The sequence below is a fragment of the Macaca fascicularis genome, chromosome 8 (assembly GCF_037993035.2).
Source record: "Macaca fascicularis isolate 582-1 chromosome 8, T2T-MFA8v1.1".
Lineage (NCBI taxonomy): Eukaryota > Metazoa > Chordata > Mammalia > Primates > Cercopithecidae > Macaca > Macaca fascicularis.
Genome location: NC_088382.1, coordinates 29504446 through 29532421, shown reverse-complemented (window position 1 = coordinate 29532421; position 27976 = coordinate 29504446). Strand labels below are relative to the sequence as shown.

Below are 27976 nucleotides of genomic sequence, written 5' to 3'. Positions count from 1 at the left end.
ATCTGCATTTTAAATACATGCAAACATTTTGAACCCTATATAATTTAGAAAGAGAATACCATCATATTAGCAATACTATCCATTCTTTTGTGAAAAGCATGCTTTTTAAGGTTTCTTCTGTATCCTGTTAAGGAGTTTTGGGAATACCACATTAAGAATAAAAAAAGCCCGAGGGTTTGAAATCCAAGAAACTTACCAGCAGCCCTAGAAAACAAAAATCAAAGGCCCCATACCAATCTAGAAAGATTTTAAGAAGTGGAAAGAGGTACAACCTCCCTCCTCACCTTACGCTTTAGCAGTCCCTTTAACGGAGCACCCATGCCCCCACACTACCTTACAGGGTACATCACAAAGTCTCAGAGAAACTGAAGGTCTGAACAACCCAAAGTCAGTAGGAAACCAGCTACTTTGACAACCACTAATCACCTGATTTGAGCACCCATGGAAACAACAAAAGACCCTAAAACCTAGAGAACATCATTATCCTCTTTAATAGCTCTTCGGACTTCCCCTCAAAACCCTGTATTAATATTTTCATTAACAAAAAGAATATACCCTATCATTCACTTTGCTGTCGAAAGCTATTAGAAGCTGTAAAAATAACATGGGTCACTTATAGCAGGTCATGCTATAAAGAACACTGCATTTGTTATCAGAATTTTAGAGTCTTACTGACCACATGATAGCTGTGATTACATCAGGAAAATCACTTTACTTTTGTGCCTCAAGTTCTTTAGGTGCCCTGATTCTACAACAGAGATTCTGTGTAGCAGAATACCTATACAAATATATTAGTTATAAAAAATGCTATTAAATGATGCTAAAAATATTCAACAATTATCAGTCTCAAATATACTCAAACCAAATGAAGAGCCTCTGAATGACTACTCAGTTTCTTCATGTTATGATTGGGGAATAAATGGACAGGCAGGAAGAGGACACAGATACCCGCCTGGATCCCAGCAAGGAGACTAGCTACTTCTGAAGGGTAAAATAAATGAAGCAGACATGAGGGTTTACAGATGTCAAAGTCTGACGTACCAAGTTCTCTCCTGCTGTTATATGATCTTTTCTTCTTCCAAGTAAAGACAATAAAAACGAGTGGGTGGAGATATTTTGGTCCCCAGTAAAGTCAAGTTTAAGAAGAAACCCTGCCACTATGTAAGAGAATAAAGCTACAATAGATCAAATGCCAGTGTGTTCTGCAAACAAGGCTAGCACCATTATCAGAGTCTAAGAAACATTAGGCACCAGTGTACTCTGGAATGAACATATAATAGTTGGATTGAAAATCAGAGACCCAAATCCTAATCTGATTTTTGCTACTAAATGAAGTAATATAACTTTGTTAAATAATTTTTTCTGAGATTTTATCTACAAATTAGGAAAAGACTATTTTTCACTTTTCAAACTGTAACACTATCTTATAGATACATAGATGTGAATTCATAAAATCTCATCCAATTACATTAGGTATTGAAATAAAGGTGCCTCTAAGTGTAAAGTATACATATTTATGACCAGTGACATAGATCCTGAAGACAACACTATATTAGAAGCTCTAATGTAAGACAGGGCTTTAAAATGTAGAAAATTAAATAGGCAAAACACACCAAATTCATAGTCAAGATCAGGTTTCAGGAGTGAAAAGTCAATCACCACCATCATTCTTACTTTATCACTTAAAAACATACTGATATTTACACCACTAAGTAATTCTCAAAAGACATGTTACTGAGTTTTTACAAAATTCTCCGTTTTGAATTCTTAAATATGGTTAAGAAGAATGACACATGAAAAGGAGGTCCTGTTTTTTCCTACCAATGGCCCTTCTCAAACAGTTATTCTGCTCATTTCTCCTTACAAGAATATGTATTTAAAATACTAGCACTTTAGAATCTTCAGTGGGATTTCAGAAAAGAATCATGGGAAATGATTATCTTTAAAATAATTTTGTCTTATTTTCTAATACAAGTAAAATGAGCAATTTCAGTAACTATATGTTAGACCTTTAATTCCAAATTAATGTATTACTAACAGCCTTTAGGAAAATACTAAATACTAATACTCTGACTACATTACCAAACCCATATTAAAGCAAACATTTCCCTCAATTAAAAAAATTTTCAGCCATTTTTTCCCACACTTGATTTTGACTTGGACAACAACGACCACAGGAGATGAAAATGACTTCATTCTCAGGTAAAATACTTCCAAATTAGCTTTTAGTTGACACACTTGTATTTGTGACAATGATACAATGCCCTCATTAAAAATGAAGACTTTCGGAAAGCCTCAGAACGTTATGCCTAGGGCAAAATCAATTTTTACAAGTTTTTCTCAAATACTTTTCTTTAAAATAAAAGTAAAGTGTGGAGAGTCATTAACTTTCAGGAAAAAATACATTCAAGGGCAGAGAACACCTATGGGAAGGTCTGTGCTAAACTCCAGATAAAAACATTCACATTTTGGTTATCCAGCATGAAAAACAGCAAAGAACACTGAAAAACGACATGTCAAAAGTTCTGGGTGCTGCTTGTTAGTTCTGCCACTAAGTAATAATCTATTTATATCTTGGCTTTCCCGTTAGTAAATAAAGGGAAATTATAATGAAATTCTAATGTAAGCTTCCATGTCAACTCTAAGTATGTCAAGATTCTTATGGTCAAGTTTTTGGCTACTTAAAAACAGAAAACTGATTTAGCCCCCCCTTCCCACGAGACCATTCTTTGTCAAGCAAAGCTTGAGTCTTATTTTCATATTTTCTTCCAACCAAAAAAAAAATAAAAAATAATAAAAGACATATTTAGTGTTTGTGCATCTTCTAATCAGACACTATTAACCATTTCTTTTAAAATTAAATTACCTACCTCACTGGGGTGTTGTGAGGATTAATTCATTAGTGTTTGTAAAGCACTTTGAGATCCTCAGGTCAAAGGCGCTATAGAAGTGCAAAGTAGTAGTATTATTACTAGATTCTTTGCTTATTTAAGGAATTTCACAATCCTTTAAAACCTAACTCCGTGTTATGATTTAGACATGTATTTGTAAAACCCTGCAATTTATCCACATTACTTTAAACTTTTAAAATATATTATAAATAGGGGCAGAATGTTTCAAAACAACTGATTTTAATGGTTAAACTCTGATCTACAAATGGAAGGAGAGAATGAATAAGAAAAAACCAAGTGTGACAAATTTTGTTTAGCAAAAAATTTTTAGTGAGAAATCTGGTCAATTAAATTTAGAAGTGTGCCTAAGTTGTAAGAAAAACAAAACAAAAGCCCACTTTAATTACAGATTCTGCAATTTTCTCTTTCTTCAAAAAGATAACACTGCATTTTTAAGTTACTTTACATGCATGTACATGCAACTGTCACTTAAACCTTTACATTTAAATCATTGTAACAGTATTAGTATGAACTGTCATCAAAAAAATTGAGCTGCTTTTTCTTTAAACTAGCCTCTCACCCCTCAATTGTACAAAGTAAACCAAGCATTGAGAAGAAGTCAAAGCAACTTTGCTTTACGGAGTTTTAAAGGAAAAATTATAATGAAGGGCCAAGACTTCAAAACCGTTAAAATCTTGGATTATCCCATCACTTTCCACCCCCTTCTCTAATCAAGTATTTTTACAATTAGTGTTATGTTTTTAAACCAAAACAACATACGCTCATGTACACACATGCACACATACAAAGCTAAGAGAACCAGAGCTGTCTATATATTGGACATTGTATTCAATAAACACACACTTCTTTAAAAATTCCAACATCCTCTGATGAGATTCTCCAGTGCAACCCAAGCTCTAGTCCCACGATCAAACCGAAATTTAGATAATAAACTTTAAACACTTACCTCCTGCTCCTGTTGAAAGATGACGACTCTACCACCTTTATCTCCTGTTGCTAGTAATTCTCCAGAATGATTAAATTCTACTGTGGAAATTATATCTGCTGTATAATTGAGACAAAACAAAAAAGATATTAGTTTTTTTCCTGACTCACTAGTTTCAGAACTTAGCATGTTTTCCAAACATTCCAAGTCTATGAAGTGTATCTTTGAAGTACATCAACCACCCATCAGAAATAACATGAATCTAAAGTTCTTTCATATTTTGATCCACTAAAAAAATTCTCCTCAGAATAAACCAGTATGAAACTATTTTAGCAGAGAATACAACAAATAATAATAGCTTATTAATATTTCACTAAATTTGTGAATGCAAAGAAATCAACAATTTGTGAAACATTCTGATAGCACCCTTAAACATCATCCTAATTTTCTTAAATACTTTTGATAAGCTTGTTTATGCAAATGCAAATAATCATCTATAATAAAGGCACATATTACTAACAAGGGGAAGGAATTTTAAATGTATAAATACTTTCAGATGGAATTTTAAGTCATAAATTCAAAATCATGGCTTCAAACAAATGTTTGCAAATGGATCCCGCTTTTTGATAGCAGAAATGCTTCGTGCTATGTGCCTGCAATGTGCACGGCTCCTCCAGCTCCACCACACTACAGGGCCACTAGGATCAGGCATGTCACATGGATTCTACCAACTCGGTGCTGACTTCACAGTCACAATCAAATAAAACTGTCAGGTTTTTTTCTTGCTTTTTCACACTAGAGCCCTTTTCCTAAGGAAAAAAAGTCTAAATTACAGAAATGGGCATAAGATAAAGCAATAACACGGTACAATTCATCACTGTGTTATTAACAAGTTCTTCACTACAAAGCTTTAAGCTGAATTAGAAAAGCTCCTATCATATACATTTAAAATAAGTCAGTTTTATAAGAGAACAGCCATCCTTTGGTCTACAGTAGCTTACTGTTAAGAATTTAAGAATCTGACGATATATATACTTTAAAATTTTAAATTTACTGACATGTATTTTACCAATAACCTATCCAGCACTGCATTTCATAATTTTCTTTTAGCAATTTTTTAAAGTTCAGATTTTGAAAAGGTTTCTTTGCTTCCTCCGTTGTTTAGGTCCAAGGCATTTAATCTTTTTGAACTCTTTCAGAATCTACCAAAAGTTACAAATGCTCTCCCACGAAACTGCACATATTTAAGTGCTCATAAAAATGTGCATATTATCTCAGACTGTTTGGACAATACCTCACCACCAGGTTAAAAAACCCCTGGCTACATCACAGTGGTTACCAGGAAAAAATAAACTTAATGTGTTCACTGCTTACCTAACGCACAAGGCGTAAAACTGAATATACCAGGCTAGTAAGTAAAGCAAACACAAGTACTGAGAAGTCGTTTGATTAGGAGTTCTGTACTGTACTACTGACTTCTACAGCAAATAAAGGATTAAAAATATACAAACTTCCTGCACTTAAAGCACATTAGAGTACAACTTGGGGAGGTAAGTAGGAGCAAAGAGTAGCAGACAAAAAATACTGAATCAAATTTTATTTGAGTGTTAGGCGACATGGATGCAGCTGGAAACCATCATTCTTAGCAAACTATCACAAGAACAGAAAACCAAACACCGCATGTTCTCAGTCATAGGTGGGAACTGAACAATGAGATCACCTGGACTCAGGAAGGGGAACATCACACACCGGGGCCTATCATGGGGAGGGGGGAGGGGGGAGGGATTGCATTGGGAGTTATACCTGATGTAAATGACGAGTTGATGGGTGCAGCACACCAACATGGCACAAGTATACATATGTAACAAACCTGCACGTTATGCACATGTACCCTACAACTTAAAGTATAATAATAATAAATAAATTTAAAAAAAATCAAAGAATACAAACATACAAAGTCAAGATTATCTTTAAATTCAAATCCCTCACACAGACACTCGGAAGACACAAATTCTTTCCCGTAAGTACAGCTCAGACAATTTTCCCTACAGCATTGATAATTTGCTGTTTTTCAGCCTAACCATCAAATGAACTAGTTAATTTGAATATAAAACCATGCTGTACCAAAAATACCTATCTTTGATCTCTAGAATATGCTCTCAGCTTGGTGAAATGCTCACATCTGAAACCAATACCAGACTCATTCTCCTGTTCAACTCAGTGGAATAATGGGCCGAGTTGCCCATTACTTATTTTATCTCTTTCCCAGGTCCAAGTTGTTGCATCCACTTAAATTAACCTCAACTCCTCATCAGGCTGATGAGCTGTTACAACTATCACTTAGTAAGGGAAATGTCAATGACCATGGCATGACTAGCCTGACTATGCTCTCTGCTAAGCAGTAAAGTTAGATGGGTAGGTTTGGTGCAGGATTTAAAAAAAAAAAAAAAAAAAAAAAAAAAAAAAAAAAGGCCTGTTTACCAGGCTGGAGTGCAGTGGCGCAATCAAGTCGAACTCCTGGGCTCAAGTGATCCTCCCACCTCAGTCTCTTGAATAGCTGGTACTACAGGCCTGCACCACCATGCCTGGCTAATTTTAAAAATTTTTTTGTAGAGACAGGGTCTTGCTATGTTGCTCAGGGTAGTCTCAGTTTATGGCTTCCAGTGATCCTCCCACCTCAGCCTTCCAAACTGCGGGAAGTTTGTAAGAGCCACCATACCTAGCTGGGCTCAATTTCTACTAAGGAAGAAATCTTAATATTCCTTAAGTGAACTGAATACAGAAAACCTAGAGATGATTAAGTCAGTAAGGACAGCATTACAGTAAAACAACTGAGATTTCAGACTGAAGGGTGGGGTGGGAAGGCACATCCCACGCCAATTTATTATTTTTTTAGATGGGGTTTTGCTTTGTTGCCCTGGCTGGAATGCAGTGGTTCAATCATATCTCACTGCAGCCTTGACCTCCCGGGTTCAAGCAATCTTCCCATATCAGCTCCCCAAGTAGGTGGGACTACAGGTGTGGACCACCATGCCAGTCTAATTTTTTAAATTTTTTATAGACAGGGTGTTGCCACGTTGCCCAGGCTGGTTTTGAACTCTTGGCGTCAAGCGATCCTCCTGCCTTGACCTCCCAAAGTGCTGGGATTACAGGTATGAACCACAAAACACAACACCCTGCCCTTAACAATTTTATTATAAGACAGAACAAGAATCAAGTAATAAAGCAGTAGGTACAATATTCCAAACTGAAGACAGGACTCACACAACCAGTTATAATGTAATCACTGAACATGCGAATGGAAGAGAAAGGTGAAGGGTGTATGGGGAGAAGAAAAAGACTTGATTGCAAGATGCAACAGAAACAAGACATTTGCTCCAATAATGTATCACTTCTTACGGCAGGAACAATTATTTTATGATGACATTTTTAGCGTAAAGTGATGTGGTATGTGTTTAGCAGCGAACTAGTTTTGTAGCAAGGGTAAAGAATTTTAAGAGGGGCCCTTGTGTAAGGGTGAGGAATCCTAGAAACAACTGGCCCAAACAGCAAGTGGCTGGACATCAGGAAAGGGACAAGAACCAAAGATTTACACAATAAAAGTCAACTCACTATAAAATCCTTGAGGGAAATAAATACTGGGTGAATGGATTACCAATTTTTAGATTTTCTTAAGACACTGGTGTTTGTTACTATTTATCTTGCCAAAAGCCAATAAACAGAAAGTTTTAGAAACAGCCAACCAAGTCACTTTTTATCTGAACAGTGTAATTTTATTTCGGGGAGGGGTAGATGGACAGATTCATGGTCTCCTTGCTGAGATTTTTATACTGCATATATTTAATGTAACCATATTTCTGGTAGGAAAAGTATTTTCCTGGTTTGTAAAACAGAATTTAAATATGTCACCACATCATGGTGTTCCTTCCTCCTTTCTCCCTTAAACAAAAGAGAAGAAAAGAAAGATCATATATACAGCTACTCACTAAATCTCTAAGTTTATGGATGATGCTTTGAAAGGTTTTCTAAGTTGTGAAATGCCATTGTCTCACAGTCTCACTGGGAATATGACATATATAAATGATGAAATAAGAAGGGAGAATGCATTCAAATTCCGCTCATAGACCAAGAAAAACATCCAGGAATGAGTTACAGGGAGCACTCTGAAGCAGCTTTGTACCATATGTGCCACTGCATACTGGCGTGCCAAGAATGAGGTACGGTCTTACCTGGTGCTGCAGAGCACCCAGATCTGTAAGCCCTAGTTATAAGCACCCTCCGCTGTGTATCCCAGTGTGCCACACAAACATCACTGCTTTTTAGGAATGCCATGACATGCAAAAAGTGAGGAAGCACAGTCCTGCAAACAGGGGTACCATTTCATGCTATACCCAAACAGGGCTGGCTAAATACTGGTATCCAGGTTTTAGAAAATAATCTACTCTTAGAAAATATTCTTCTCATGTTCTGATACCCATATGTAGCTAGCGGCTACCAGACTGGACAGCACAAGTCTAAAACATTACAGAGTGGATACTGCCTTTTTTTTTTTTTTTGAGATGGAGTCTCGCTCTGCTGCTTAGGCTGGAGTGCAGTGGCACGATCTCGGCTCACTGCAATCTCTACCTCCCGGGTTCATGCCATTCTCCTGCCTCAGCCTCCTGAGTAGCTGGGACTACAGGCACCTGCCACCATGCCCAGCTAATTTTTTTGTATTTTTAGTAGAGACGGGGTTTCACAGTGTTCGCCAGGATGGTCTCCATCTCCTGACCTCGTGATCCGCCTGCCTCGGCCTCCCAAAGTGCTGGGATTACAGGCGTGAGCCACCGCGCCCAGCTGGATACTGACTTTTATTGCAACCCCAAGAATGCTGGAACTAAGAGAATTCTGCACCTTTAAACAATGCACTCTATCATGTTTTTTAAAAGTAAAAACTGACATCATTGTCAGAGCTATCATACTGAATTTGTACATGGCTTAGTATATAGTACCTCAGTTGAGTTATATTCTCACAAACCACCACCACAAAAATGCCAAAGAACAAACCACTTCTTTAAAAGGAAAAGAATCTGTCCTATAACCAATTACAATGTTATTTTACAATGAAAAATGCCTGTATTATTCTTACAAAAGAAATTCTGATAGTTAATAAAAAGAAGGACCTTTCAGAATATTAGTCCACTGCCCTACTATGCATTAAGTCAACCCAGCAATTTTAGACACACATTGATTTCCAAATTGTGCAACATAAAGGCAGTATTTAAAACGCATAAGAATATTTTTTGTTAAAAAAAAAGTACTGTAATGTTCTTAAATTTTATTTATACACTACTAATGCAAATCAAGGGATTGGTAATTATACAGCATGAAATTCTGACTTTTTCCACCTCCTCTTTCTAAACTGTCAGCAACCAGGCAGGTTTCACTCTCAGAAGGTGAAATAATTGCTTTCTTTTGTGAGTGGAAGAGCAATTGGTAGTGGGAATGACAACAGTGTCATTGGTCGGTTTTCACTTCATAAGGCCGTTTCCTTATTGTCACCTCTCTTCTGTTTCTTATGTACTATAATAAACAGAACAGAACACATACAGCCAAAGGTTCAAAAATGTAACTCTCAGGATAAAAATTAGCAAGGGGAAATTCAAATAGTATATATAAATGGATGTAATTAATAATTTTAGTAGCCTTGGCATTCTCTAAATACCTCAGCTCTTGTGTTGTGAGGTACTTTATGGAGTCTCTCTTTGATTTCATAATTCCGCTTGAGGACTATGTCTCAAGTGATTTGAAAGAAATTAAAGTTAGTGCAAAGAGGGTTATAACTGCATTACCTATATTTTTTTTAATACAGCTGAAGGTATTTGAAATACTGTAGTTAAGAAATACATTGTACCAAAGCTGCCAAATGAAAACAGCAACAAAAACACACAAAAAAGACAAAGAAATACAAAAGTAATCTCTAGTCACAGGTTGGAAAACTATGGCCCACCACCTGTTTTTGTAAATAATGCTTTATTGGAACTCAGCCATGCCCATAAGTTGAATAGACGGCACAGACTGAAAATATTTACTATCTGGCCCTTTGCAGAAAATGTTTGCCAAACTCTGCTTTATATTAACTGGATACCGGCATTAAAATAACACAAAGTCATATCAAACTAATGCCAAAGCATATACAGAGGTTACAACCAAAATGTGCCGAACATGGTGCTAAGTGGGCATTTATTCTCTTAATCCTTATAACATCACTGTAATATGCGTATCATTTTGAATGTATAGAAGAACAAATTAGAGTGATTAACCTGCCTAAGAAAAATCACACAGTGATCAACTGTCAGACTTGGGGTTCAAATTTAGCACCATAGGGATAAGGTGGAAGCACAGAATTCTATAAATCTCTGGATGATGAATAAAAGGGATAATGTGTAAGTATTCAGTTTATTGCCTCTTTTTCATTGTCAAAATGTCTGTGTCAAGTAAAATATTTAGAGCCAAACAACATCAACTTTATACTACTTATTAATGACCACATTACAGTTACTGCTTGTCCCTATAACCAAACTTTTAAATATTTATTCAGCACCTGCTACATTCAAGGCACTGGGTGATACATTCTAAATTCCACCCCTAATGTGGCTAAGAGAAAACATTGTAACCCCTACAGATGAAGCATTAACCAATAAAGGATTGAGTAAATGTTTAAGAAAACCAAAGAGTATCCTAAGGCAAAATAAACAATTATAGCATGAATTACAAGACATAAAGACCAAGTCAATATGTAAATGCCTGTTTTTAAAAAATAAAAGTAAAGGAGGGGAGGAAACAACTGAGAGGAATTGCTTAAGTATTTTTTTCTTTTTTCAAAAGATACTTTGATATCAATTTGTACCTTTTTTTTTTTTTTGAGACAGTCTTGTTCTGTCACCCAGGCTGGAATGCAGTGGCAGGATCTCAGCTCACTGCAACCTCTGCCTCCCGGGTTGAAACAATTCTCCCTGCCTCAGTCTCTTGAGTAGTTGGGATTATAGGTGTGCACCACCACACCCAGCTAATTTTTTTGTATTTTCAGTAGAGACAGGGTTTCACTATGTTGGCCAGCTTGCTCTTGAACTCCTGGCCTCAAGTGATCCTCCCGCCTCAGCCTTCCAAAGTATTGGGACTACAGGCATGAGCCACTGCGTCTGACCTGTTTTAAGTATTTTTAACCATCTGATTTATAGATTTACAGATTCCCGAAAGCGCCATTTGAAACTGCTGATCTAGGCTCCATTCCTTAAGATGCTGACAAACCCTATTCTGTTATTTCCCTCAATATAATTAGGCTTTACAGTGCAACAGTAACAATTTAAAAGGTTAAAACTCATAAAACACTCTAAACATTGCTGTAGCAAATAAAGAACACTGAAAATCCAGAAACATCTGTTTCATGCAACACAAATAGCATAAATCTTAAGATAACCATGAGGTTCGCGAAAATTCTATGAGTAACCACTATCTCTTAAAATTCTGTATTCCAAATACAGTCACAAAGTGCTGCATTTGTGTAAAGAGCAAGTATCTGCAAACAAACGGGGCTGCCAATGTAGTATTCTAAGAAGAAATTAAATGTTCATACCTGGAAGGAAATGCTCTTATCAAGTTGGCTATAATGTATCTTATCTTTCCACAAATAACATCTGACTTCCCAAAAAGCTCTACGAGGTAATCAGTCTCCTCTACTTTTTGTTAGATTTCAGTAAAAAGACAAAAATTAACAAAGAACACTAAGACTATATAAACAAAGGTACACAGAAAAAGTACCCAATAAAAAAGTGTAATTTTTACTACTACTACTTTCAAGAGGTTAAAGACAAAAATCAAAATTAAAAATCTGGTAACTGGTCTTGTTTCTGGCCACGAAGGAGTTAAGATAACCTGAATTTATTGTCCTGCTCTGAAAGACTAGAAAACTGAAAAGAGTATATGAAACTGGTTTTCAGACAATGGACAATGATGATGTGTGGGGTGGAGAACTGTTAACTCTTAGAAAAGGAAAAGAAAGTGATCCCTGTATAGCTCTTGCTTACTGACTGGAAGGACCAAGACAGCATAGTGAGAGTTATGAGGAATCCAGAGGCCAGAAAGTTAAAGCAGCTAAAAGGTAAAGTCAGAGTACCCCAAAAAAGGCATCCACAGGCAGCTCACTTAGAATCTTTGGCTGAATACTGATCTGGGCATCTATGAAGTGACATACGAGGGCTCTGAAAAATTAGGGTCCCCACCAGCCATAGAAGAGAAATCCCCACCAGCAGGCAGAGTTCTCAGGAGTGTCACACCTTAGTAATCAGGCTAAATCAGCACTAAAGACTAAACTTGTCCTAACAACATTTAAAAACAAACATTTGATCCTTAGAAAGGATCAAATCTACCCCAAGTATCTTAACTATGTGCTAGAACAAAATCCAACACTCTACAATGTAAATTCACACTGTCTGGTTTCCAATCTGAAATTACCAGGAATATAAACAAGCAGGAAAATACAACCCATAATCAGAAGAAAAACCAATGGAAACAGAGCCAGAAGTGACAAAAATGAAAGAATTAAGCTCCTAGCAGACACGGACCAAAAACAGCTTTTGTAAATATGCTCCGTATAATCAAGAATAAATCATCGGCCAGGCACGGTGGCTCGTGGCTCACGCCAGCAGTCCCAGCATTGAGGTGAGTGGATCACTTGAAGTCAAGAGTTTGAGACCAGCAGCCTGGCCAACGTGGTGAAACCCTGTCTCTACTAAAAAAAAAAAAAAAATTAGCCAGACGCAGTAGTGTGCTCCTGTAGTCCCAGCTACTCAGGAGGCTGAGGTGGGAGGATTGCCTGAACGTGGGAGGGTCGCTTGAACCCGGGAGGAGGAAGTTGCAGTAAGCCAAGATTGTGCCACTGCACTCCAGCCTGGGCGACAGAACCAGACTATGTCTCAAAAAAAGAAAAAAGAATAAATCAACATGATGAGAAATAAAAAACGAAAGACAAAAATGTGACTAAAAATAAAAAACATTATTTGAAGTGAAAGATACATTGGCTAGGACTAACAGATTAAATACTGTAGTGGAAAGTATCAAGAAGTTGAAGAACTACCCTATAATCAAAACAAAATAAAGCAAAGAGAGGGAGGAAAAAAGTAACCAGGACCTAACTTGTGGGATAACATCAAGTGTTCTAACGTAACTATCACTGCAGTCCTGGGAAGGGGCAGGGCGGGACTACTTGAAAACATGATGACTAAATGTAAATACTCAAGACATGATGACACTGTATGCAGAGTACTCAACACGAAGGGTTCAGTGATAAATGTAGACTTACTCGGTTATATAGTACCCACAACTCAAAATCCATTAGCAGCATTGCAGTAGTGATGTGATTTTGCAAAATTTGAAGAATTCTTTTAAAAAATCCCAAAACTTCGAAGTATAACTTTCCCTTGATTTACATAGTAACCCTTGGTACAAAAAGTTGTGGCCTCTATCCCCCCAAAAAAACCAAGCTTTTTTCCAGCATCATGAATATTTGGCAGTATATTCTAAGCTATGCAGACCATGGAACAATTTTTCTTGTTCAAAACTGTCCTGCAAACTGCCAAATAGCTAGCATACTTGGCCCATGCCTAATAGATACAGATGATGTCCCTAGTGTCTGGTCCAATTTTTTAAAAAAGAATTAAACAGGAAAAGGGGTTTTATATTATGTAGGTAGGTAGATAAAAGGTATGGTGAAAATGTAACAGTCACAAATTTTTATGCCCAACACAGATTTTAACAATTTCAGGGTTACTAGGAATAAGGAGCTGATAAAAATGTAGTAGAAGACAGGATAGGAACAGGGATGGGAGCTGGGAGGGAGAAGGGATAAACACCTAAAAAATATAACTGACAAATACACACACAGGAAAATTATACCAAATTAAAAGTATATACTTCTTCTAAAAAGGTATGCAATTAAATACATACACCGAGTCACAGAGAAACTCTAAGAAATCAAATTATAAACACCATACTGTCTAACCACAATAAAATAGCTAAAGATTAACAGCCAATGATTAAATCAACTACTTAGTAACCTTAAAATTAGTACTGCAATAAAGGTACTTTAAAAAGTTTTATAGGAATCTAAATATGTAAATAAGATAGCATTACGTTCATAAAAAATGATACGATGATCACTATAAACTAACCAACTCACAAAAAATAAAGTGCAAGAAACCCTGAAATCCCACCACTGGAAGAGTCATTTAGCAGACTCATGCAAACTGCAAATTATGTATCAGATGTGTTTATATACAATATGATTTTTAAAGATCACTTGTTGTAATGAGATTATCGTAACATAGGTTTTTAATTAAAATTAACTTCATTTTTTAATCTCACAAACTACTTTGTAGAAAAAGGATAATCATCACTCTTAGCCCCACTTCTGAGGGAACCACTATTATTTTAGTAAATATTCCTCTGCTGTCCGGCCATGTGTGCTTGCACATGCCTAGTACAAAAAAAATAACAGATCTCTAAGAACACAGTCCACGATGTATCACCGAGTTTTTAAAAAGTTACAAAGCACGTTTGATCCCGTTTGTATAAATTAAATAAAACAATCAAGGAATTACGGAATAGTTACCAGAACCTGGAAAGAGAAACCAGGTAACAGATATGTGATAGCCATATGCATAAAAGTAACGATGGAAACTTTGATAATAGATGGATTTCTATGAGGTGGAAAAATGATATGCCACTACACACCACTGCAATGATTAAGATTTTTTAGAAAGAAGCAATACTTAGTGCAGGTATTAGGCAATTACTTTCACATATTTCTGCTGGGAATGCAACTCTTACATATTAATATTACCACAAAATCACTTCTCTGTCATTCTATAGTTCATACTAAGTTTTTAGAATTGAACTCTCTCAGTGAGTTCTATAAAGAAGTATAAATATATTGAGAACAAAAGGACTAAATACAACAAAGGGTTAAACCCATAACTAACTCCTTGACATACATGGTTATGACTAAAATGTCTATCCTGCAATAATAGATTAATCATTTGGTAAACTGAGGCTCTAAAAAAGTTAAGAAACTGTATATGTCAGCTTACTCAGAGGTTTTAACATATGCCTGCATCTTGCATTTCCTAATATTAATCTTCTGGTACTCACTGGTTTTGTTCAGATGAAGGGGAGGAGTAGGTGAGAACACAGCTGGTACTACAGATCACCTTTACCTCTGTTCAATTCAAGGGTCTACTGTAAAACATTCTGGCCCAAAACAGCACAGCAATCAGGTTCTCATCTTGATCTGGTTTGTTTCAATGGTTAGAATATACTATTTTGTTAGGTTACATGACCCATCTTCATGATCTTCTCAGCTGTATTTCTACACAGTAAATGAACTTTACAATTGGTCCCCCATAGCTAATTAGAATATGATTAACCCAAATTTCTTTGCAAAGGTACCAATTTCTTCCCAATACAAGAAAACATTTTACTGGATAATACATCTATAAAATGATAGTTTCTTGCTGAAAGGTAGCTTAGCTTTAGGTACAATCATTTCCCTACAGACCACTATGACGCTCTTTTATCACCGCTGGCCTCTAGAGGGAGCTTGAAGTTCTTGCTATTTTTCCCAAAGGGCAGGACACTCCTCCCAGCAATGTGTGATATTCAGGATTTAAGAACGTTTCACTGTAACGCCCTGAAGAGCAAGTGCAGTTTGTCCTTTAGGAATCCCTTCCTCCTTAAAAGTGAATAAGGCTTGACCTACTCATCTGTTCCTGACTGAACAGGTTCCAACCATTCCTTCCTCTCCCTTCAATACTCTTCAAACGCTCTCTCCCCACTTGGGATTAATTAACTTATTTATTTCTGTAACCTGAGGCTGAAGGGCAGGGAGGCAGTAGACACGGAGTAGCAAATGCTCCCTCTCGCTTATTACGTGAGTGCAGTAGGCAGGTGAGCTTCTACTTTCCTCACGTCACGGCACACCCCCGATTTCATGTTTACGTAACACACTCTAAAGAGAAGACGGAGCTGCTCTTGTCTGCCCAGGCACTCTAGTCACCTAAGACCCCACTCAGGCACCAGCTAACAAGGGCTGAGGGATCTTGGCACACCTGTAACACATTCTCAGGGTCCACAAGGTAACTTCCAAAGACGTGTACTGGAACCAGTTTCCCTTCTTTGTAACTTGTTCCTGGATAATCTGATATCCTGTTTGCATAAAATGGAAGGGAACCATATCCTACTGTAACCAAGAACAGAAAAATAAACAGTTGCTAATACATTTAGTCTACAATTGTGGTTTTTTAAACAGACAATAAGCCTTGGTATATAACTGTTATATATGTTAGAAAGAAGAGCTCTAAATTGAGCATTCTGGACTTCAAATTAGTTATCATCTTCATTAGATGTTCCCCAACTGGCTAACTAACTTCACAAAAGCAAACCACCTCATTCAGTGGTCTTATTAAGTATAATGTAAATAGTTTCTCAAGGAGATTATACAAATATGTAGTACAGCATGAAACTCTTGCATCTATGTATGCCTGATTAAGGTATTTTTATAATTAGAATGGGTATCTGGCTATTAGTATCTCCCTAAAATCATTACAAAGTATGATTATTATGGCCATGCTATAAGAATCAGAAAGCACTTCACTGTCCATCTGTCTTGGTAGAGTCACATCCAATACAGTTTATTTCCTACCAGAACTGTTCTAGTGCACCCACAAACTGAAAACAAAGAGGCAGAATATTTAGAGAAAATGGTTGGAGTCTTCAAGGTATGTTACAAAACATTTTACAGATTTTATTCCAATGTCAAAAAGGAGCCCACTTGGGAATTTTAAGTAAAAGCAATCCAGTCAGACATACACCTTAGACGGCTCAAACTGAAGTGAAGGAGACTGAGAACTGGGAGGAACCTAAGCAAAGGGAAAACTGGAGACCAATCTGGAGTTACTCCAGAAATCCCGATTTAGCAACGATAGTGACCCGAGCCAGTAATAGTAAAATATGGTTATTATTAGACAGCAACATGTAACATTTACATAACAAGCCAACATGGTGGCTCACACCTGTAATCCCAGCATTTTGGGGGGCCAAGGCGGGAGGATCACTTGAGCTCAGAAGTTCAAGACCAGCCTGGGCAACATGGCGAAACCCCATCTCTACAAAAAATACAAAGTATTAGCCAGGCACTGGTGGTGCACACCTGTAGTCTCAGCTACTTGTGGGGCTGAGATGAGACGATGGCTTGAGCCCAGAAAACTGAGACTGCAGTGAGCCAAGATCATGCCACCACACTCCAGCCTGGGTGACAAGGTGAGGCCCTGTCTCAAAAAATAATAATAAAAATAAAAATTAGTAAAGTTTACATACTATATGTAAGTTATTTAATCATCACAACAAACCTATTAAGTTGGCTGTATCAATATACCCATGTAATAAATAAAGAAAAATGCCAAGGCCGAAGAGGGTCATACATGAACAAACTTTAAGATACATTTCCAAAGTACATAAAACAAGGCTTGATAATTGATGAAGTGTGGACAGCTACAGACGATAGCCAAGAATAATGTCCAGGTACTTACGCAGCTGAATGCACATAATATCATTAATAGGCAGATATTTATCTTACATGAAATATTATTGAACAGCATCTAAACAGGGAATACAACTGTATTAGCCCGTTTTCACGCCGCTGTTAAAGACAGACCCAAGATTGGGAAGAAAAAGAGGTTTACTTGAACTTACAGTTCCACATGGCTGGGAAGGCCTCAGAATCGTGGTGGGAAGTGAAAGTTACTTCTTATATGGTGGCGGCAAGAGAAAAATGAGGAAGAAGCAAAAGTGGAAACACCTGATAAACCCATCAAATCTCATGACTTATTCACTATCACGAGAATAGCACAGCAAAGACCAGCCTCCATGATTCAATTACCTCCCCATGGGTACCCCCCAACATGTGGGAATTCTGGGAGATACAATTCGAGTTGAGATTTGAATGGGGACACAGCGAAACCATTTATCATTCTGCCCCAACTCCTCCAAATCTCATGTCCTCACATTTTAAAACCAATCATGCTTTCCCAACAGTCCCCCAACGTCTTAACTCATTTCAGCATTCACTCAAAAGTCCACAGTACAAAGTTTCATCTGAGACAAGGCAAGTCTCTCTTGCCTATGACACGCCTGTAAAATCAAAAGCAAGCCAGTTACTTCCTAGATACAGTGGGGGTACAGGTATTGAGTAAATATAGCTATTCCAAGTGGGATAAAATGGCCAAAACAAAGGGGTTATAGGGCCCATGCAAGTCTGAAATCCAGCGGCGCGGTCAAATTTTAAAGCTCCGAAATGATCTCCTTTGGCTCCAGATCTCACATTCAGGTCATGCTGATGCAAGAGGTGGGTTCCCATGGTCTTGGGCAGCTCTGCTCCTGTGGCTTTGCAGGGTACAGCCTCCCTCCTGGCTGCATTCACAGGCTGGCGTTGACTGTCTGCAGCTTTTCCAGGTGCATGGTGCAAGCTGTTGGTGGATCTACCATTTTGGAGTCTGGAGGACGGTAGCCCTCTTCTCACAGCTCGGTGAGGCAGTGCCCCAGTAGGGACTCTGTGTGGGGACTCCGACCCCACATTTCCCTTCGGCATTGTCCTAGCAGAGGTTCTCCATGAGGGCCCTGCCCCTGCAGCGAACTTCTCTCTGGGCATCCAGGCATTTCCACACATCAGACATCTAGGCGGAGGTTCCCAAACTTCAATTCTTGACTTCTGTGCACCCACAGGCTCAACACCATGTGGAAACTGTATTAGACACTATACAAAAATCCCTGCCCCCATGGATGTTACATTCTTATGATGAACATATACTATAAACAAATAAATAAAATATATCTGGTGGGCCGGGCGCGGTGGCTCAAGCCTGTAATCCCAGCACTTTGGGAGGCCGAGGCCGGCGGATCACGAGGTCAGGAGATCGAGACCATCCTGGTTAACATGGTGAAACCCTGTCTCTACTAAAAAAAGTACAAAAAACTAGCCGGGCGAGGTGGCGGGCGCCTGTAGTCCCAGCTACTCGGGAGGCTGAGGCAGGAGAATGGCGTGAACCCGGGAGGCGGAGCTTGCAGTGAGCTGAGATCTGGCCACTGCACTCCAGCCTGGGCGACAGAGCGAGACTCCGTCTCAAAAAAAAAAAAAAAAAAAAAAAAAAAAAAATATATATATATATATATATATATATATATATATCTGGTGGTGCTCAGTGGTCTAAAAATATGAAGCCCTAAAAGAGAATAAAAAGTAATGGAGTGGCGAATACTATTTCAGGTAGGGTGGTCAAAGAAGCCTCTCTGAGGTGGTGACTCAGGCAGAAACCAAAATGAAGATATAGGAATAAGCCATCCAAACTTGTTGAAGGAAAGCATCCCAGAGGGCCTGGTCTAATGAGAAAAGAGGCTGGCAAACTTGATGCAAACAAGAAAGTCAGTAAGATTAATGTAGAATCTGTAAGAAAAATGGTGGCACTGGCCTCGTAGGCCACGGCAGAAGGGCAGTGGACTTGTCCTAACATGTGATAAGAAGTCACTGGAGAGGTTCTACATCTGTTGTATGAAAACTGGAAGAAAGAAGAAATGGTTCCTATGTTACTGCAGTAGCCTAAGAAAAAGTAGAGTCAAAACTCAGGTGGTAGCCATAGAGAAGCGGAAGGGAGTGGGGCTGAAGACAGAGCAGATCACAAATGGCCAATGACTTAATCATAATGAAGTCTCCACGGAGTTTGGAGGGCTTCCAGGAAGGTAAACTAGAACACATCCAGGAGCTGGGTAGGTAGTGCACCCCAACTCCACGGGGATGGAAGCTCCTGCATTCAGGACCCTTCCAGACCTTGTCTTACATATCTCTTCATGTAGCTGTTCATTTGCATCCTTTAAAACGCCCTTCATAATAAAGTGGTAAATGTTTGCCCTGAGTTCTGTGAGCCACTCTAGCAAATTAATCGAACCCAAGAAGGAGGTCTTGGTAACCTCTATGTATGGCCACTTGGTCAGAAGCACAGGTAAACAACCTGGGGCTTCCAACTGGCACTGGAAAAAGTGGGGGCAGTCTTGTGGGACTGAACCCCCTCAACCTGGGGAATATGATGCTATTTCCAGGTAGACAATGTTGGAACTGAATTGGAGGACATCCAGCCAGTGTCTGCTGCAAAACTGATTGCTTGCTCGATGTACAGAGAAAAACTTACGTACTAATATATGTTGTCAGAAGTGTGTTGTGCAAGAAACTGTGTGTGTTTTCTACATAGTCAGCTAGATTGATCTGACAGCAGATTAGGGAAAAGGAGATATAATTAGGGTATCATCAGCTCAGAGAAGACATTTAAAGTCACATGACACTTAAATGTGATTTCCTAGTGAATAAGTATAGATAAAGAAAGCCGGAGGTCTGGGCTAAGGATTAAGCCTTGAGACCAGGTAAAAAAGGAGATTGCACAGGAACTACTGGTGAGTAGGAAGAAGTTTTCTGGAAGCTAGGCAAAGACTGTGTTTTTAAAAGGAGGCAGTGATGAATTGCATCCAAAGGTACTTAAAGATCAAGTAAAGTGAGGGCTGAGAATGAAACTTGGTTTTGGTGACTTGGAGACTTTTTAGTGATTTCAGCAAAAGTGGTTTCAATGGATTAATGTCTTTAAAAACTGCTGCTTCCTGTGGCTTTATCGTTGTCAAAAGGAGAGGAGAAGCTCTGGAGTTGAACTAAGTTGAAACCACCGTTCTGACAGTGTGAAGTTTGGCTTATGAAGGGCATCCTCTCAACAGATACCAAAGATGAAGATGTTCCCCTACTTTTATACGTAACTGTTGGGTTATTCTGGGAAATAGGATACAGAGTTACACAATGCTGAAGTTGACTTATCATGCTTTTGAGATGCTAACTACTCAGCTAGGTGTGTTTAAGTCTTTTTTTTCCCCCCTCAAGTAGTCAGAGTGATATACTTTGAGTTCCTGCACACCTATAAAAAGTCATCTTGTTTCACTGCCTATGTAAAGGATAACTTCATCCATTTAGGATTCTTAGTTTATCATAGTTTTTTCCTCAGAGTTCTCTGGAAGACACTCTACCACAGCACTGTCCATCAAAACTTCCCATGACAGAAATGTTCCATTCTGCACTGTCTAGTGCAGTAGCCACTAGTCACACACAGCTACTGAGCACCTGAAATGTGCACAATGCAACTGAGAAAATGAATGAAAACAAATGCTGTGTTCCTTGTATTTTTGTTACAATTTTCAACTTCTCTTCCCCATTGCATTGAGGGAATATTTCTAAAACCCTGCTGCTACTTCACTCCAAAGAGTCACAGATTTCACTTAAGAACTCCTTCCTGCTCTCTGATTCTTTCAAATGCTCATCAGTTTCCCAGAGCAACTAATTGGTTGCTCTTTAAACTTCAACAGTTTCTCTTGTTTCCTGCACTAAGTCTATTTCATGGGAAGTTATTGCTCACACTGGTCAACTTCTTTTACAGTACCTACTGAGTCTGTATGTGTCTATCATTTTCTGTATGCATCTTTAAAGAAAAAGGCCTGTTTATGTAATGTTGGGAACTGTGTTGAGTTCAACCAGAAAACACATTTAGAACCAAGTTCAAATCTCAGACCTAGGAGGGGAAATGTTGACATTGTTACTTTCTATGTAAGTTCTCTACTGCTGCCTTAAAAATTGTCCCAAAGTTAGCAGCTTAAAACAACAAACACTTATTATCTCACAACAGGTTGGGAATCTGGGTGTGACTCAGCCAGGGGGCCTTGAGTTCAAGGTCTCTCACAAAGTTGCAGGTATCCTAAAGCCTGACTGGAGGAGGAGAATCTACTTCCAAGCTCGTGCACCTGGCTGCTGACAGATGTCAGGTCACTAGCTGTTGGCCAGAGACAACAGATCCTTGACACATGAGCTCCACAGGGAACCACACAAACATGGTAGCTGGCTTCCCTCAGCAAGTGAAACAGGGCAGCCCAACATGGATGCCAAAACCTTTCTGTAACCTAACCTCTGAAGCAGCATCCCAGCATCTTGCCCCACTTGTGGAAGCAAGTCACGAGAGGTCCATAAACACTCAGAGAGAGGAGGTTACACAGAGACATAAACACCAGAAGCCAGGGATCACTGGGGCCACCTTAAGAGGCTGCCTGACAAAGAAGGCAGCTTGGGGGCAGTTTCAACTTTGTGCTTCATGGTCCAGTCTCTTCCTTCTGTGCTGGTCATACTTCTCTTGGTAAGAGTCATTTAGTTTTTAATCCCAGTTTCGAAGTACAGAATACATGAAAAAACTGTCCAGTGGCTCCCCCTTCAATTCTAACTCTGGCTATTCAAAGTAGGTCCTGTCACTTACTCCTACCCGTGCTTCACAACCACAGAAATGAACACTAAGGACCTCCCTCACAATGTTTCTTGTTTGTACTGTTTCCTGCTAAATTTTTTTAGTTTAGTTATGGCACCCTTCCAGGGTTTCCAAGGATACTGAATTCTCCTTATTATGCTCGTTGGTCATTTCAGTGTGTCATCTGTCTGTTTTAACGCATGGGCTTAGGTAACCATCCTCCTCCCAAAGTCAATACAAGCTATTTGTTTAAGTAAGGCCCTCTACACATTCTTTAAAAGACTGTTTTGATAAACGTGACAGGAAGTGCTTGTTGGCATTCTAGCCATATAATTCAATTCTATTGTTGGGTAAAACAAAGATATTTTAATCTACACCATCAATCCCCAGGATATTTTCTACCATGTTAATTTAAGTAACTGCTGCTTTCTTTAAAAAAAAAAAAAAAAGTAATAATGCCACCAAACTTGGTACCGTTTAAAACATTAGAAAACTTAGTAAGCACAGCAACACTAACAATATACCTACAATCTCAAAAGGCAGGGAGACACAGCTGCTCAGCAGTAGGAACTAATCGCACAGAGAGGATAAACTAACAAGAGTTATAAAGAAGTACCTACAACTGCATGCCCAGCAGTGGGCACCTGGCACTGTGGAACATACATAATACTTAAAGACTAATCATAAGTTAGAATACCAGCAGTATTTTAACTCACAAACCAAAATATACCCACTTCTGGTTTAACAATTAAAAAAACTTACCCTACATCATGTATCTCTTTTACCGTCTCCCAATAGCTTAATCACTCTATCTCCTGAGAACATATAATGATGATATTGGAGTGGAAGAATCAACCAAAACTGAATCAGGCAGCAACATATTTTCTGATCTGATACCCTGGAGTACAAAGTGTAGACTCTGCCAAATAATCAGGATTCTGTTTTTTTGACTTCTGCTGACGAATACTCAAGAGAACAAGAGAGTTGACACACACATATGTCTACCACATATGACTGTACAGGATATAACCAACACAAACAGCTATCCTGTACAGCACATGTAAGACACAGTGCCTAAGGGTCAAACCTGATCTCACCAGATTTCCAGGTGAGGTGTTGAAAGAAAGGCGATTTTCAAAACATTTTAGCACTGCACTTATTTAATAAAATCACTTAGCTTGGCAAAGATACAGGATATAAAATCAACACACAAAAATCGGTTGTTTCTATACACTAACAATGAACAATCCAAAAAGGAAATTAAGAGAACAATTCCATCTACAGTAGCATTCAAATGAATAAAATACTAAGGAATAAATTAATCCAAGGAGACAAAAGACTTCTACACTTAAAACTATAAAACACAGCTAAAATAAAGACATAAATAAATGAAAAGACATTCCATGTTCATGGATTGGAAGACTTAATTCCTAACAAAATCCCTAAAGCACTTTTTGTATAAATAAAAAAAATCCCCCCTAATGGGTTCTATCAAAGGAATAGAGAGCTCAGTAAACCCCTGCACATATGGTCAAATGATTTTGGACAAGGCTGCCAAGACCAACAAATGGGGAAAGCAGTCTTTTCAAAACATGGGTGTTAGGAAAACTGGTTATCCACACACAAAAGAAAAAAAAAAATGGACCCTTGTCTTACATCATACTAAAAATTAGCTCAAAGTGGATCAAAGAGCTAAAGACCTAGAAGCATAAAATTCTTACAAAAAAGTAGAAAGTGTTAATGAGAAATTAAAACCCTTGTGTATTGCTAGTGAAAATGTAAAATGGTGCCGCCACTATGCAAAGCAGTATGATTGTTCCCAAAAAGTTAAACATAGAAATACTATATGCCACACTAACTGCACTTCTTAGGTATATACCAAAAATAATTCAAAGCGGGGACTTGAACAGATACTTGAGGATCAGTGTTCATAGCAGCACTATTCAAACATCCAAAAGGTGAAGGCAATCCAAAAGTCCATCAACAGATGAGTGAACAAAATGTGGTACATACATAAGATTATGCAGCCTTAAGGAAAAAAATTCTGACATACGCTGTAACAGCCACAAAAGACAAATAGCATAGGATTCTCCTGATATAAAATATTTAGGAGTCAAATTCATAGAGACACAAAGTAGAATGGGGGTTGCTAGGTGCTGGGGAGACAGGAATGAGGAGTTAATGTTTTGGTGGGTATAGAGTTTTAGTACGGGAAGATGAAGAGTGTCCTGGAGATAGATGGTGGTGATGGCTGCACAACATATTTGTATGCACTTAATGACACAGAACTATACACTTTAAAATGGTAAACCTTATATGTATTTTACCACCATAAAAAAAACTGCCATCTCACATAAAAAGTCCCAAGGTATGGCAAATAAACCCAGGGTTAGTTAATTCACTGGCTTAATGTTATCAAATATCCAGGTTCTGTCCATCTTAATATTCTGACAAAAAATAGTTACAGGGCTGGGAACTAAGGTTCTCACCGTGAGAGCCAAAAGGCACAAATACAGAATGAGGGAAGTAAGGAATAACCCCGCGGTATCAATTTAAATTGGAGGTATCAGCATAAATTGATATTTTAAAAGTTTCACTACAGAGTATTTCAGTCATATACAAAAGTAGGTAGAAGAGCATCATAGGAATTCCTGTGTACCTATCATGCAGCTTCCACAATTATACATTCACAGCCAGTCTTGTTTCATCTATAAACCCATGCCACATTATTTCATGTACATCCAGACATCAAATTATTTCACCCATAAATATTTCAGGAAAGATTTCTAAAAGACCACCATTTTCAATATAACCAAACACCCTTACCATACCTTGAAAAATTCAAAAGCACTCCCTTAATATGAAATATCCAGTAACTGTTCAAATTTCCAATTGTCTCATGTCATAAAAAACATTAAACTATTTGAATTAGGATCCTATAAGGCTTTTACAATAACATTGGGAGGAGGAAGGAAAGAGGATCGAACAAAGTCCTGAGTATAAGTTCTAAGAATTATTAGCTGTAGCAGAGACTAATCGTCCCTAAGAGTGGCCATTTCCCCCTGTCTCCTTTAGTAATGGTACATCCTGGCACCTTCACCCTCAGAACCCAAAAAACCACACACACACAGAGTTTTAACAGGAAATTAGAGGCTGCATGGTTCTTTAATACCAAGTTCTAAACAATGGGTTGTGAATAAAATTTCTGTCACATCCTTAAAAAGTAGCTACTTGCCCTTCTCTCTTTTTTCTGCCCCATGGGCTAGAACACAGATTTGAGCCAGATCTGACCATGCACACAAGAGCAATACACCCAGACCCTGAGAAGAACAAACCTGCAATCCTGGGTGATCTCTGGCAAAAGCAGCTTATCCACTTCAGACCCCTCTCTACCACTGATGGTCACATGAGAAAGAAACAAGCTAATTTTTTGAACCACTATGTATGTGGGTCTTTAAAGTAGTTTGGTCTATAATACATATACTAGCTTGTGTGACTGTGGGGATTTGTCTGGATCTCCTTTTACTGGTTCAAAAAACTGGGAAGCGCTACTAATTGTTAGCTTAATCCATTTCCTTATTTTAAACAACAAAGTGTACATTTAGTGAAATAAAAAACTAAGTTATCATATATTTTAAAATGAAATGACACACTGCAGAATTTATCCATTCAACAAATGCCCACTAAATGCCAGATACTGTCATGTGCCTAAAAATGTTACAGATGCTAAGAATGAAAATCTCAGAACAAAAAATCAGGATTTCCTCATATGTGAAACTCACAAACTGGAGAGAAAGAAGCCTACATACAATAAGCAAGCAAACAATAAATAAGATCATTTCAAATAATAGTAAAGATATTTTAAAAACAGGTAACATTAAATGTACATCTCTTTTGGGGTTGGAATGGAAATGAGTTAATTTACACAGGGTAGTCAAGATTACGAAGGAAGGTCTATTTCAGAATAAAAGGGGCAAGTTCAAAGCCCTCAAGAAAGCTCCTGTGGCTAGACCTACCAGCGAGCAAGGGGAGAATGACAGGAAGGACCTGCGGGGTAGGCAGAGGGAGCATAGTACTAAATCTACAATACAAATGTTATATTACTAGTAACAGGGTCTGAGTATTCCTGATGAAAAACAAAGAAAGCCCTTACTTAATCCTGTGTTTTAGTTTCAAGACAAATGATCTTCCCAATAGAAAATTGATATTTTAGTTGCCCTGCAATCAGTAACTGACTATAATCTTATGTTCTACCTTATGTTGCTATGGACTAAATGTTCGTCCCCCACAAAATTCACACATTAATACCTAATATGATGTATTTGGAGGGGAGGTCTTTGGCAAGTGATCCGGTAATAAGGGTAGAGCCCTCATGAATGGGATAAGTGTGTCCCTATAAAAGAGACCTAAGAGAAAGTCCTTGTCCCTTCTGCCATGTCAAGACACAGCTGTCTCTGAACCAGAAAGCAGGTCCTCACCAGATCTGCAGGTACCTTGATCTAGGACTTTCCAGCCTCCAGAACTGTGAGAAACAAATGTCTGTTGTTTGTAAGCCACCCAGTCTGTGGTATTCTGTTAACAGCAGCCCAAAAGGTCTGTGACAAATGTCTTCATTCTAAGACAAACGTATGTATTAATTAAAATTATTTCAGGAGTAAAAAAATATAAACTGATTTTTATCTAAGAAAGCTAAAGTTTTCTCTGATATATTAAGTTGTTTAAAACCTCACTGCTTTTGGCTGACTGCTTCCTGCCTGAAATTTAGGTCTAAAAATACAGGTTAGTATCTTAGACAAAAGCTATTTTAATTTTTATCATTTTTTGCTATTAATTGAAGAAAGGAAAGGCCATTAAAAACAGTCCACAAGCTGGGCACAGTGGTTCAAGCCTGTAATCCCAGCGCAGAGGCTGAGGCGGGTCGATCACCTGAGGTCACGAGTTCAAGACCACCTTGGCCAACATGGTGAAACCCCGTCTCTACTAGATATACAAAAAAAAATTAGCCAGGCATGGTGGCAGCCATCTGCAATCCTAGCTACTCAGGAGGCTGAGGCAGGAGAACTGCTTTAACCCAGGAGGCGGAGGTTGCAGTGAACTGAGGTCATACCACTGTACTCCAGCCTGGACAACAATAGCCAGACTCAGTCTCAAAAAAAAAAAAAAAGAAAAGTACACAATATCAGAATTTAGATTTAAGAAAACAAATCTACTTTTATATAAATTCTGTGAATTCCCCTTTTCTATTGTATAGAAAGTGATTACCAAGTGTTCTAGACATGAATGAAAAGAAACTATAAACATTTTATTGATACACTTGTTAAACATGTAGATGTAAAACATGCATTTATCTTCTAAATTGCACTAAAATGACACTAAACTAATAAAAACAGTCTAAAATAAGAACAAAGAAAATGCAAGGGAACAGCAGAAGGAAGGTAACAACAATGTGCTGAAAAACAAAAAACTCAGCAAAATAAAGTGAAACCTCTGAGCATGCAAAAGTGGTTGCCAAGTCAGGACACAGAAGCACCAGGCACCTTGGAGGGCTGCAGTGAGGCATGAAATTCAAAACAGCTATTGGGTGAAATATCTATGCAAGATGCAGAGAAGCTAGACTCTAAAATAGAGAACAAGACTACCTCCTGGAGAAACTGAACCTGACCTAGGAAAGGTATCAATTTGAGAAGAAGCTGGTGGTGAGGGGTCAAATTAAAAATAAGATTAAGTGAAAGGCT

At 38.1% G+C, this 27976-nt stretch overlaps 1 protein-coding gene across 4 annotated transcripts in view; it reads right to left on the bottom strand.

Annotated features, from left to right (window-relative positions):
• Window positions 1–27976, bottom strand: part of PPP2R2A (protein phosphatase 2 regulatory subunit Balpha) — an 80906-nt gene that overhangs the window by 27703 nt on the left and 25227 nt on the right. For 2 of the 4 annotated variants that reach the window (XR_012417161.1, XM_045398996.3), the window contains exon 3: window positions 3859–3956. Coding sequence is in view for 2 of the 4 variants with exons in the window: in XM_045398996.3 (XP_045254931.1) it covers window positions 3859–3956 (98 nt within the window). In the remaining 2 variants the exon portion in view is untranslated. The remainder of the gene's footprint in view (window positions 1–3858; window positions 3957–27976) is intronic. The other 2 variants (XR_012417162.1, XM_005562881.5) reach the window with 1 other exon arrangement.